Consider the following 13,715-nt stretch of genomic DNA (forward strand, 5'->3'; position numbering starts at 1 on the left):
CTTTAGCTTTATGAATTTTCTTCTAGAAGCAGTACATGACCACCTGGGGGCGGGACCATGGTACAGTGCCCTCCCTCCCCCATAAGTAGGCCCCTACCAAATTCACGGCCTTGAAAAATGCATCATGGACCATGAAATCTAGTCTCCCTCCATGAAATCTGGTTTTTGAGTGCTTTTACTCTCTACTATACAGATTTCAAAGGGCAGACCAGCATTTCTTTAACTGGGGTCCTGACCCAAAAGGGAGTTGCAGGGGGGTCACAAGAGCGATGGCTGTTGGCCAGGCACCCAGCTCTGAAGGCAGTGCCTCACCAGCAGCAGTGCAGAAGTAAGGGTAGCAATGCCATACCATGTCATCCTTACTTCTGCACTGCTGCTAGCAGCAGCTCTGCCTTCAGAGCTGGGCTCCTGGCCAGCAACCTCCGCTCTCCAGCTGCCCAGCTCTGAAGGCAGCACCATCACCAGCAGCAGCGCAGAAGAAAGGGTAGCAGTACCACAACCCCGCCCTACAATAACCTTGCAACCTCCCCCCTCCACCCAGCCACACCACCTTTTTGGGTCAGGATCCCTACAATTACACCACCATGAAATTTCAGACGTAAATAGCTGACATAATGAAATTTATGATTTAAAAAATCTTATGGTTGTGAAATTGACCATAATGGACTGTGAATTTAGTAGGGCCCTACCCCTAAGCAGGTGCTCCCTAGGCTGGCAGGATAGACTCAGAGAAGCCCAAGTTCCACCGTGAGCCGGAGTGCACACACATGAATGGGATGAAGGTAGTAATGGTGTAGCCAGGCCCAATGCAGAGATGTATCATTAAGGGTCAGAGTCTGTCACCTTTACTCTCACTGGTTTCATTGAGACTGCTCATGGACTGAGAGACTACTCACTCTGAGCATGGGTGAAGGAACTGAGCCCTAGGATAAGGAAGGGAAGCCTCCAGCAGCAGTCACAAATACCTGGACTAAGAGTACCAGTGTGTGAACCAATGATTGGAAACCACAGGGCTAAGATACATGAATCCAAGCTAGGTTAAGTGAATGCAAGCTCTAGTAACTTGGAAAAGAAAAGGAAAGCATAATATATTGAAATGGGATTCTTTTATTTCAGTGCAGTACAAAGAAATAGTAGATATTTTGCTTTGAATGAAAAGGTTTGAGTCTAAAAAAACCCTCAGATGAAATACATTCCATGTAATATTAGGAATCCTTGGATATCAAAGCAGTGAAAAAATGATGGCTTGATACCCCAGCATTAAAATCAATATTTACATATCTTAAAAGCAATGCATTATTTTTTATTTGATTTAGTGTTATAATTAGTAACTTAGTTTGCAGCAGTATAAATATATTACCCACTTTCAAACACCGATAGCAATACCATGACCAACTCAATCACTTAGGCAGTGATATACTCAGGTTCCAAATGTACTGCTGTTGCTGCAGGATTTTTCTGTACCAAAAACACTCATTCTTCTTTCAAGTTAGCATGTCAGCTCAAGTCAATCAGCTATGCTGAACTTTGGTTACATTCAGTAACTCTGTAAACAATGGGCCAAGTTTACAATCAGATAATCTTAATACAATGATTTAGTGTTATGGAAAAAAAATATTTAAAACAAAATGCTACACTGCCCTTCAGCCTGCTGAACCAAACATAACACTCTTCAGTTTTGGACTCAACAAAACAATGTAAATTAGAGCATTATTATTTAAATTAAGTTAGGACAGGCCTTGTCTATTTCTACTGCTAGTAACTTCATTATGAGTTATTTCTTTAACCAAAACAGGACTTCCTGACAGTGGTTTTCTACAAGGTGTTTAGCCCCATTGACAGATTCAATGACGTTACAAATACAAACACAAATTAAACAGGTATTGCTGTGACCAAGCCCATTGTCTGAAGGAAGCACATTTCTTGACAAGTTTAAAAATGTTTACATAAGAACATGTTCTATAATGGATCTAAGCAGTTATTATAAAGTTATTAAAGTCAAGTGTTTTCTCGGTTGCACTTCATACAAACACAAAAAATAACAATGGTTAAATCTCAGAGGAGTAGCTGTGCTAGTCTGGATCTGTAAAAGCAGCAAAGAGTCCTGTGGCACCTTATAGACTAACAGATGTTTTGGAACATGAGCTTTCGTGGGTGAATACCCACTTTGTCGTTATCCCACAAAAGCTCATGCTCCAAAACTTCTGTTAGTCTATAAGGTGCCACAGGACTCTTTGCTGCTTTTAATGGTTAAATCATGCAATAAAATGTATCATTCTTAGAAAATAAAGTGTAAAAAACATTCAGTATTCTCATATTAAAGCATTTACACTGCATAGGCATTCGTATAAGAGTATATCATAATAAAACCCATTAAATATACAAGCATGCAGCAATTGCCTTGTGTTCAGTTTCTAGAAATGACTGCACATTAGTTTCCTCAAATATAAATTGGTAATCCAAAATAGACTTTGCAACTACTCTCTTTTGCAGTGGCAAATTTTATATTCTTCTGTGTGCATTGTAGATATTGACCTATACAACAGGCCTAAGCTATGCCACTATCTATATGGTACATGTGTCTGTAAATGTGTATGATGGATATTAATTTTGGAGTAAGAAAGACAATGAGAAGTTACTCCTGCTCCTCACATCAGAGCTTGGAGACTACAGAATGCTTCACTTAAGTAAATAAAATATTGAAGCATATTTACTGTATTCTCCTTAGAGATTAACATTGCCACCTTGTCATATATCTAGCTACTGCATAAGATAGCCATGCAATTTTCAAAATAAGTTTGGAGAAATGTACTGTATGGTATACTAGTCCTTGGGAGTAGGTGGAGCAGCAGGTTTATTTATACAGTACATACCATTAGTGCACTGTAAAGTTCACAAAGGATGTCGATTATTTTGAGGCTAGAAGTGTAACAAAAGTAACACAAGTTAAAATTTTCACCTGCAGTTTAAAATACAATTACAATGAATTTGTTTTCCTGATTTACAGCAAAGGCAAAACAGTTTTGTTAGGGTGGTTATGGTACAGAACTATAGGCTTACAAGGTGTTTAGACAATCTTGTAAATGAATCCAAACTTATTACCTTAAATTGACAAATGCAACCCAGTGGTCAATGACAGAATCACAGACCTCACATATCTTAGCAGGATTGACATCTTCACTTGGCAATCATGTCTTAAATAGACAGGCTTGCAATTGGGTCACCTAATTGTCTCTCCCAATTGTTTTTGGGAGCCCCGCGATTCAAGCCAGAAATTTCAGATTTGGATCCTGGACAACAACACAGGAGGAGTTTGGAGACAAGGTTTTCGACTTGACTCATTATAAAGCTAGGAGTCACTTAATCCCAGTTTGGATTTCAAACCTCTCCCCATAGTTCAGGGGGTTTGGATTCAAGGTTATGATTTGGTCCTACCTCTAGACCAGACCTTTTACAGCTCCTCTTCCCCTTCCTTCACCTACTACACTCTACTTTGACCTGACTCCTGTTGTTCCTAAAGAGGGTTAATTTTTGTGTCTTCCAAGGTAGCATGTGTATTTGGCATCTTTGTGGCATGGCTATTGTGACACTTGAAAGGAAGCCAGCAGAAGTTATCCTGCCTCAGGCTACATGCACCTCCATGGGGATGAGGGACCTTGCTTGGAGGCACAGGGAACTCCAACAGAAGCAATGTGGGGGAAAGCAGCTTTAAAAAAAAAACCCAAAAGGATAGAGCAAACACTTATTGAAGGCAAGATGTGCGAGACTGCTGAGGAGGCGCTAGAGGCAGTGGTTGCAGTTCTCTCTCCATTAAAAAAAAAAGTAAAATAAAAGATAGACTACCTGCAATGTTTAGTTTACAGGGAAAATTGCTGCCCTTTGGCTTGAATATGTGAGCTCTTGAGTCCTGGGGGGGAAGAAATGGCAGAACAAATTTTCAGTGTGTCACATTTTCACTCCAAGGTCAATGGTTCTCTACCATAGCTCTCATTATGAGTCTCTCACTGTGGGATCCCTGGTCTTTCTCCACCCCCTGCAAGGGGTGTGAAAGATCTAGTCCTCTAGCAATATTTTTGTCTTAGCATATTAAATATTTGTTTCCCATTAATAGGCTGATTTAATCACAAGGCAGATATGGAGCAAGTCATTGCTGACTGATGGTATCCGATGTGTTAGCCATTTGACATGGGTATCCCTATTTCCCATAGTTCCAAAATGTGAATGTGTGTGTGTCCCATTTCCACATTTAGAACCTCAGATAGGCACTTGGGCGCATAAAATGGGTATTTGGGCATCTAAGAGCTATTATTAGTCAAGGAACTTAGATGCCCATGCTTGGAAAGTGAGATCAAAGACTGCTTTCGCTGGTTTGCATGCTGCACACCTGATGCTGTAAATGTTGCTTTCGTGCTATTCTCAGACTTTGATCACCTTTGATCACATCTGTAGCCTTCTGAAAACATCAAGACTATGAGAGAGAGCTGTTTTTAAACAATACTTGATAGTAGTATATACATAAAATACACATAGAAACATATTGTACTACATATTGAAGCTTTCAGTTCTCTCACAGTCTACTGCACATCAAGGAACCTAGTAAGAAGCAGTTCTTAAAATTTAAATCCAGAAGGGACCACCAGATCATCTAGTCTGTCCTTCTGCACATCACAGGTCACCAACCGCACCCAGCACCCAACAACCAAAATTAGATCAAAGTATTACAGCCCATAGGAGAGTAGACTGTTATGTGCCACAGGAGAGAACAGACAGTCTGAGGTGCACGAGTGCCTGAGGCCCCTGCAATGGCAGGGAGAAGATTATGTGAGATATAGTCAGATGATCCTGGCAAATAGCCTGCACCCACACACTGAAGAGGAAACCTAAAAACTCCCAAGGTCTCTGCCAATCTGGCCTAGGGGCAGGTGGAGGAGAGTTCCTTCCTGACCCCATATATGGCAATCAGTTAAACTCTGAGAAAATGAACAGGAACCAGTCAGCCATGCACCTGAGAGAGAGAGAGAATACTTGATGCCACTTCAGAGCCCTGCCCTACCCTGTCCAATATCCCATCTCCAATAGAAACTCTCTCTGAGTCTTCTGAGGAGGAAGACAAAAAAAAACCCTGACCACACTATGTGTGTGTGAGAGAGAGAGAGGAAAATTCCTTCCTGACCCTTGCAAATGACCATCTGAAACCTTGAAGCATGAGTTTTAGGAACTTAAGATATAATCCAAAAGAGACTCTCAAAGTTGCTCAGCCTTATCCTCAGACCACAAGCAAGCCATCATACCCTCTCACTCATAAGTTTGACCAGCTTGCTCTGAAAACTAGTTAGGCTGTTTTCCCGCATAACTCCTATTGGAAGACTGTTCCAGAATCTCACTCCTCGGATGGTTAGAAACCTTCTTCAGATCCAGGCATTTCCCCCTAAAGTTTTACCAACGTTATAGCTGCCATTTCTACCTGCAAATGAACATTTTATTCATCTGCAAAAGTTAGCTGGTCTTCCCCCCCCCCCCGCCAACTTATTTTTCAAATGATGCAAATGAATACACAGTCTTGGTCTTGATTTAAAATGCATATTAATATTAAATGATCTGGGGGCCCTGACTGGCCCTCTGCCATTTCCTTCTTTTGGTAGGTAAAGATAAAAACCTCATCTATGCTGGGAATTTCTTAAGTGCAAAGAATCTGGGGCATTCTCTAAGAGAAAGGAGACAGCCATCTCAGGAGAGGAGTAGGAGAAAAGAGGTTTCCAGGAGCTCAGCAGTTTCATTACAAAGAAGCTGGTCCTAAGCACTGAGGCCCAGATTCTCAAAGGTATTTATGCACCCACTGAAATCAATGGGACTTAGTCACTCAAGTACCTTTGGGCCTGAGTTCTTTTGCTCCCCCCTGCAGAGCTACTGGCCCATTCCTACCGCTCCTTGCAGCACTTTGAGCCACTACTGGGAAGGAGAAGAGTGAAACACAGAATCCATGCATCTCCCACTTTGCTCTGTTCCTCTCAAAGTGAGGGAACTTGAACCACCATCACTCCACTCCAAACTGGAGAGAAGGAGAGGAATTATGGGATTGGGTGGCACCATAGCTCTCAAACATCTCTCGTTTGGTCCCAGAATTACCTACACTTCACATGTTTGGCGTCTCCTTATATTGTAGAAAATGATTTACCTCAGAAATGAAGAACCATGAGAGCTGGGTCCCATGAAGAGAGAGATTTACACCACATGATTGTAAGTTTCTTGAATAATAATTTTTTCATCTCCCCCATGCCCCCATTTTGGATCTCTGTCACACGTTGGTGCCTTGGCAGGTAGAGAGGGGATGGGAGGTCATGTGCTTTCTCTGCTCTTCTGACAATAGATTATTAACCCTGACAAGAGTGTAAAAGTGGGCTGGGCAGACAGCAGTGTTCATGAGGAGCAGACAACTGTAAGGACCTGATTACTGTAATCAACCTTCTGAACTTCTCAGGAGCTGGGAAGTGAGCTCCAGAACCCTGGAGGACACTAGGGGAAGTGAGGGGTGTGAGAGAGATTTGGGTGGCAAGGAGAGGGGAGTAGCCTCCTCAGCCACAGAAAGAAATTGATGTAATCTTCATGGGCACCCAGATTTTCTGCCACATTTCTTAAAATCCTCAAAAGATCTCAGAGTACAGTTGCATTTAAAAGTAAATGCCATCTTATTTCCCATTTACAAAACTGATAATCAAGCATAGAAATATGCATTAAACTATTTCAGTTATTTGTTAGTCAGTCATTGAAAGCACTGTCAGCTGAGAAGTTGCCTTACTTCTGAATGTGGACTGCCTCAGAAAATGCCATCTGCAAAGTGAGGTTCACATTATTTCATTTTTAGGATAAATATCAATTACCGTTAACATTTTTAGGATAACATTTTCAAAAGCACGAAAGTGACTTAAGAATGTAAGTCACTTTCAATGGGAGTTAGGCACCTAAATACCTTTGAGGATCTGGGACTAAGTACCATTTACATTCAACAGCACTTAGATGTCTAATCAAATATGAACAATAAAGATCAGGGCATAGGAATCTGAAACTTTTTCATATAGATGGACAAAACTTATAGAAAAAGCTATTTGTGGTAAAATACAAAACTGCAGCACCACAACTCTATAATCCCAGGACATTAGTATTATTCTTTTGTATTGTGGCATGAATCATGAATCTGCTGTCAGCCTTATTTCTGATCTCAGCGAAGAAGATTAGTAGGTGCCATATTTCACAGGATTAAAAAGTCGACACTGTTGAGTTCACTAAAATAGATTCGTAGATTCTAGGGTCAGAAGGGACCAATATGATCATCTAGTCCAACCCCCTGCACAAAGCAGGCCACAGAACCCTACCCATCCACTTCTATAACAAACCCCTAACCTATGCCTGAGTTATTGAAGTCTTCAAATTGTGGTTTGAAGACCTCAAGCTGCAGAGAATCCACCAGCAAGTGACCCATGCCCCATGCTGCAGGGGAAGGCGAAAAACCTCCAGGGTCTCTGCCAATCTGCCCTGGAGGAAAATTCCCTCCCGACCCCATGTGGGCAAGACTCACCAGCCAGCACTCAGAAAAGAATTCTCTGCAGTAACTCAGATCCCATCCCATCCAACATCCTATCACCAACCACTGGGCATACCTATCTGGCGATAATCAAAGATCAATTGCCAAAATTAGGCTCTCCCATCATACCATCCCTTCCATAAATTTATCAAGCTTAATCTTAAAGCCAGATATGCCTTTTGCCCCCACTACTCCCCTTGGAAGGCTATTCCAGAACTTCACTCCTCTAATGGTTAGAAACCTTCATCTAATTTCAAGTCTAAACTTCCTAGTGTCCAGTTTATACCCATTCGTTCTTGTATCTACATTGGTACTAAGCTTAAATAATTCCTCTCCCTCCCTAATATTAATCCCTCTAATATATAAATATAGGAGCCAAATCTGAAAATAAATGGTTGGCATTGGTAGAACAAATTTCCATCAAGTATAATGGAGTTGTATTTGCTTAGTCAGAATCAAAACTGATTTACAACCAATTCAAGATGGCATTGAGAAATAAATAGCATTCCCTTTTTCCCCCTATTTTTATTTTGAAACTTAGGCCAAATGTAACCTCAAGTGTTCTTAGGCAGTTGTAGTCCATGTATGTGCAGTAGAAATGCATCTTACCTAAAAATCTGAGCTAAGTGGTGGGCTGAAACCTCTCTTATGGGACTACTCAAGGGACAACTGGATGTCTTCTATATGATGTCTTTAGGCCTGATCCAAAGATCATTTAAGTCAATGAAAAAACTCTCACTGACTTTCACTGGCTTTGGATCATGCCCTAAATGAACTTTGAACAAAATTTCTCAAGAAACCTCAAGGATATTGAATGTCGTCATTTAAGATAGGGGTTCGTCTGCTGAAATTGGTCCACAGCACAGGTTTCATTGCATAGAGTAATAGCACATTACCATTAATTTGGAAAAATCCAAACACCCATGCAGCACAATCAAATACTACATGAGTATTTTCTACACTTGCCTAAACTCTATTTCAAAAAGAGACGTTGTTTTCTTATGCTAGTCTGGCAAGCTTCTAAGGCATATGTGCTAGGTGATGATGCAAAAGCAACTAGATCTGACAGTGTAAAATCCATATATACTACACAGCAATATTTAACTTAAAATATAAAGTCAAATGTCAGAAACCATTGTATAATATCAGTTTTTCTACTGTAACACAAAACATTATATTATTAAAAGTTGAATAAGGGTACTGATGCACTCAACTCAGGAGGCAAGGCTCTGAATTTAAATTATATCAAGGATTTGTTCAACTTTTACATGAATGCAAATGAACAGAGCAATGATGATTAAATAAATCAAAGTTACAGGAAAAGGGAAGGAAGGGAAGAAGCAAAATACAGTGATAAAAATTAGCATCTGAAAATATATGTATATTTTATCAGTACATCTTAGGCTATAATAAAATAGTTGTAATAATTATGAAGTCCACAAGGTTTAAGATAAATTACTTCCCTCCATAGGGTTATTAAAAGTCAAGTGTAGAGAACAGTAAATTAAACATTGCTCAAGAGGAGGACATTTATTATGGACTTCAGTTTGAAGAACTAGAATAGCCAGCTGATGTCTTATTACTGTATTGAGAAAGGCAGCCCTAATTTGAGAAGTATGCACTACAGTCTCAAAAAAATTAGAAATCTTATGTCTGGATTTCTTCTTTAGTTAGGGCTCAATGTCAAGAAACATCCAATTAGTGCCAACTCCTGCAGTTTTTAAGCACGCAAACCTCTATTAATGTTAACAGGAGTTTATGTATACATTAAGAATGCAGAAAATGGGTAAATCTCAAAAGAAGGATTCTAAGGTTTCCAAACTTGTTTCTCAGACTCATACTTTGGGCCTGTCATACAGATTGAATTCAGTGGGAACAGGATTGGGCCCTGTATCATGGATGATATGGGGCCCAAATATGAGCTCTTTAAACTTAAAATGGTAAAAATATGCATTTATTGTAAAAAATTTAGATGAACTTTGGGCCTGATCTTGCCAGAGAACAGGCCAGGATACCCATTACAGCAGCTTGGGACTTGTATACAAACAGGTTCTAAGAGTAGCCATGGAAACTTCCTCACGCTCCACAGGGTTATTTAAGGTTTATGCGCCCTCAGCCTCCCTCCTATATAATCCCATTTGTTATTTAGTCTGCAGTGGGAAAGAAGTGTGTAGAGGAGGCAGAAAAGGGCTGTGATAGGCCAGATCACTTAGTTCCTATGCAGGATGTTAGAGAGACAAAGTAGCTGAAGTAATATCTTTTATTGAACCAATTTCTGTTGGTGAAAGAGACAAGCTTTCGAGTGTCACAGAGCTCTTCCTCAGGTCTGGGGAAAGCACTCAGAGTATCACAGCTAAACACCAGGTAGAACTAGGGTGACCATTTGTCCCGATTTTATAGGGACAGTCCTGATTTTTGGGTCTTTTTCTTCTATAGGCTCGTGTTACCTCCCACCTGCTGTCCTGATTTTTTTCCACTTGCTGTCTGGTCACCTTAGGTGGAACAGATTGTTATGGAATTAACATATGTTGCAAGAGACCATTCAAGGAGGGTCTCAATAAAGATACTGGATTTATGGCTCATTACAACAATCTGTAATCCACTAACCTTCCTTTGTCCTATGATTACAGAGGTGTTAACTGGGACCAGCCGGGCTAAAACAACACTGCAAAGAAATATGCAAAGTAGTTGTGTATCAGCCATTGCATGTGTCTGGATTTACTTCACCCTCAAGCCTGAAGGAACTGCCATGGTTGCTTCTGATTGGAGTCTGATATTGGGGGAATGCAGATTTTGAATATCCCCAAAATCGGGAATATTTTGATTTGAGATTTGCATTATCTCATAATAAAGATGAGTCAATTTGTGAAATTTGGATCCAAAGCTGGGGGACATTTAAAACACCCCGAAGTTCAGGTGTGTTCATATACAAGGCTTTGATTTGGGCCCAGCTCTTGGCAACAGTTTTGCCTTTTTGTGACTCTAGCACTATGTACTGAATTCTAAACATTCACAATATGTAGGTCTTTTGTCTTTTTTAACAAGCTGTTTTTATGCTTCAGTATTAAACACAAGATCTCAGCAGGGTTTCACAAGAGAAATAGTTAAACAAAACCTTGTGCATGAATAAGGCACTAGTAAATGTTTGCAGCAAACAACAATTACAGTCTACATTCTTTAAGAATAAAACTGATCTCTTTAGAAAAGCCTTTGTAATATGACAGAGTTACAAATGCCAGTTAGAAGGGAGTTAGAGAAAGTGCATCTTCTGGATCCTGTTTGAGAGGTCTGTGTGAAAAATTACTACATGCAAATTCCTACAGGAATTTGAAAACAAGCCAGGCAGTGGTGGTGCTCTACAGAACTAAAGCAAAAGGAAACAGTGGTTCTGATCTCAAATGAACCAGTGCAAATTAACTTTAATGGAGTTGCCTCATATTTACTTTGGCATAACTGAGATCAAAACCTGGTCCATTGCATTTGATCTATTTGAACTATAATAGTACCAACCCAGAAAGAATGATTGGTATTATCCCCTTTGATGTGTTCTAAAAACTAATAAGATTTCTTTTAAACTCCGTATCCTCTTTTTTAAATCCAAGGATGCACTTTATCTTTTGGCTAACATACCATACAAAAGCCTTCTGCACTTCTTTGGAGCGGCTTCATTTGAAACAGCTATATTAAAATCATTAGTACATATTTTATACCAAATGAAACTTGTGCCTGCCAGTCTAATTGTAGAATGGCTGACTACTATTTACTGATAAAAGTTATTTAAAAATAAACCCTTCTGTTCATAAATCAGATGGTTCATAAAAACACAGTATATTGTTTTGAAAAAACAAAACCCTGTACTTTGATGTATTAGTTCTACTCTGGATGACTGAAGTACACAAATTTGTTCTTCCAGCTCATGGGAATCCACTTATACCATAATGGACCAGTAAGCAATTGTGACTACTGCTCCAAAAAAAATCTATCAGATAAAACTACTGTATCTATGTCATTCATTTGGTATCAGAATTATAAGGTCAGTGGCAACCCAAAATCACTTTCTGCTTTGACAAGGTTTTGCTCCATTGACATTTTCCATTATCTGTATAAAACATACTAAAAATTCAACGCATTCCTAGTATCAACAATGCAAGGAAGGGAAATATATCAGTGGTTAATATTTTTTATCTTTTTATATGCTACTGCTAGCAGAAGCTATAACTGCACACTCTGGAATTTTTGGCTCTTCTGCCTTTATGCAAGGACTTAATATTAAGTTTATCCCAAGACACATGATTGAAAGATATTCACGCTAGAGCTTCTCTTGGTCCTTCAGTGAAATTTTGCAAATAAATGGATCTGATTTGAAAACTGATCTTCACTTTGAATATGCTGGATGAAATTCATTGCTGGTGTAATTGCTGAAGTCAATGAGGTGTGGAGTTACACCAGAAATGAATCTGTTCCCATTTCTTTTATAGTTATAAAAAACATGCAAGAAATTGAATGACCTATTTTGACCCAAAAACACCATTTCACAAAAGGATACTTTTTTGTTTGTTTGTTCGTTCATTCATTTTGTTTTTAAATTAACAAGGCAAAGTTTGCCAGGTATGAAATTAATTAGAACAAAACTGAAAATTTTCTCTAAAATTATTGTACAGCTTTACACAGCCCTTCACCTTTTTCAAGAAGTAGCATTTAAGGGTTTTGGTTTTTTCCCCAAACACTGATGCTACACAAAATTGCTGTCTCACTCTTGAGAAATACTTCAAACTGGAAAATCACATTGTACAGCTGACAAGAAAAGACAGCCCTGGATCTTTATAATAGATTTTTATAATAAAACATCCTCAGAATCCAGGAATTTCAAAATTAAAGAGGCATTGGTATAACAAGGAATAAACATTGATGGTAGAGGGAATTAAAATTAATTTTTTTTTTTAAGCATGTTAGGTTAAGAGGTTTGGGGGCAGAGGGTTATAGTGAAAGTTGTTTGGACAAAAGAAAATGTATGTTGTTATTAGAAGATGACAAGGAAGCTGACGGCTAGCTTTAATATATTTTGAGGATGGTGTGAAAATGTAATTAGATATTGATATCAAACTATCTGTTCAAAACTATCAAAATCTGCTTGGATGGCTATATACTTGGAGGGAATGATTTACACAGGAGAATACTTGCTTAAACTTGTATCTTTTGCATGGGGGAAATCTGTCCTCCATTATGTATCAATAGCAGCTGATCTTAAAATGACATTTCATAGCTCAGATTTCAGTTCTGCCTAACCAGGATGGGAGGTACGAAAAATTCTAAAACTGAAGGAGAGGAATCAAAGTATGCTTTTAAATTCAAATGTGAAAAATCAATGTCGAAGCATAAATGACATTCAATGTCAGAAGTAACAAATTTAAAAGTTGTAAATAATTCAATATAGAGAGTATAGTTTAGAGAACTTTTTATATGTGTGCTTTTTCCTAAAAAAAAAAAATAAAAATAAAAAATTTGTTTTTTGCCTTTTTTTAGTATTATCTGGAAATATGAAATAGGGTTACAGCAGCCCCGATGTATTTCTTCATTCATCATACAGTGAAATAGTCTTTTTAATTCATGGCAGTCTTACTTGCCACTGCTTTGTTAAGTTTGTAGTTTAAGCAGTTTGGGATTTTTGTTGGTTGCAAACTTTTGGCATAGTGTGAATACCAGTCCCTTTCAAACACGGCTTTAAGTTGCTTAACGATGCTTGTGTTGTTCGCCACATCTGCTTGGTTGATAACGATGCCAGCTCCTGCATTTTGAGTAAAATCATTTCCCACCCAGTCAAAATTACCTATAAATAAATGAAAAGAATATATAATGAGACTACAACATAAAAAAAGCCAATTTCTCAAGGGCAATACAACAGAATGCAGTATTTCTTCCCACCCCAATCCCCTACTCTCGAAAACAATTGCAGGAATATATGTATTTTCTATGACAGCTCAGGAAAAAAATATTTATCTAAAGTACATTGCAATTCATTTCTGCATTTTAGCCACCTTTGCTCAGTCTGAAAGCCAAAACAGGTATTTTACTGTTCTCAAGACTGAAATCCCTCTCCCCTGACAGAGATTCCACAACCTGGGCAATTTGTTCCAGT

The 13,715-nt window shown here is 38.9% G+C and overlaps 1 protein-coding gene across 2 annotated transcripts in view; it reads right to left on the minus strand.

Annotated features, from left to right (window-relative positions):
- Positions 1-10,116: 10,116 nt before the first annotated feature.
- The window catches only part of PLD5 (phospholipase D family member 5), a 236,907-nt gene continuing 233,308 nt past the window's right edge, over positions 10,117-13,715 (minus strand). For both annotated transcript variants that reach the window (XM_030556987.1, XM_030556988.1), the window contains one exon: positions 10,117-13,406. In XM_030556987.1, the coding sequence (XP_030412847.1) occupies positions 13,180-13,406 (227 nt within the window). In that variant the 3' untranslated portion in view covers positions 10,117-13,179. The remainder of the gene's footprint in view (positions 13,407-13,715) is intronic.

Source organism: Gopherus evgoodei, chromosome 3 (assembly GCF_007399415.2).
Source record: "Gopherus evgoodei ecotype Sinaloan lineage chromosome 3, rGopEvg1_v1.p, whole genome shotgun sequence".
In the NCBI taxonomy this organism is placed as follows: domain Eukaryota; kingdom Metazoa; phylum Chordata; order Testudines; family Testudinidae; genus Gopherus; species Gopherus evgoodei.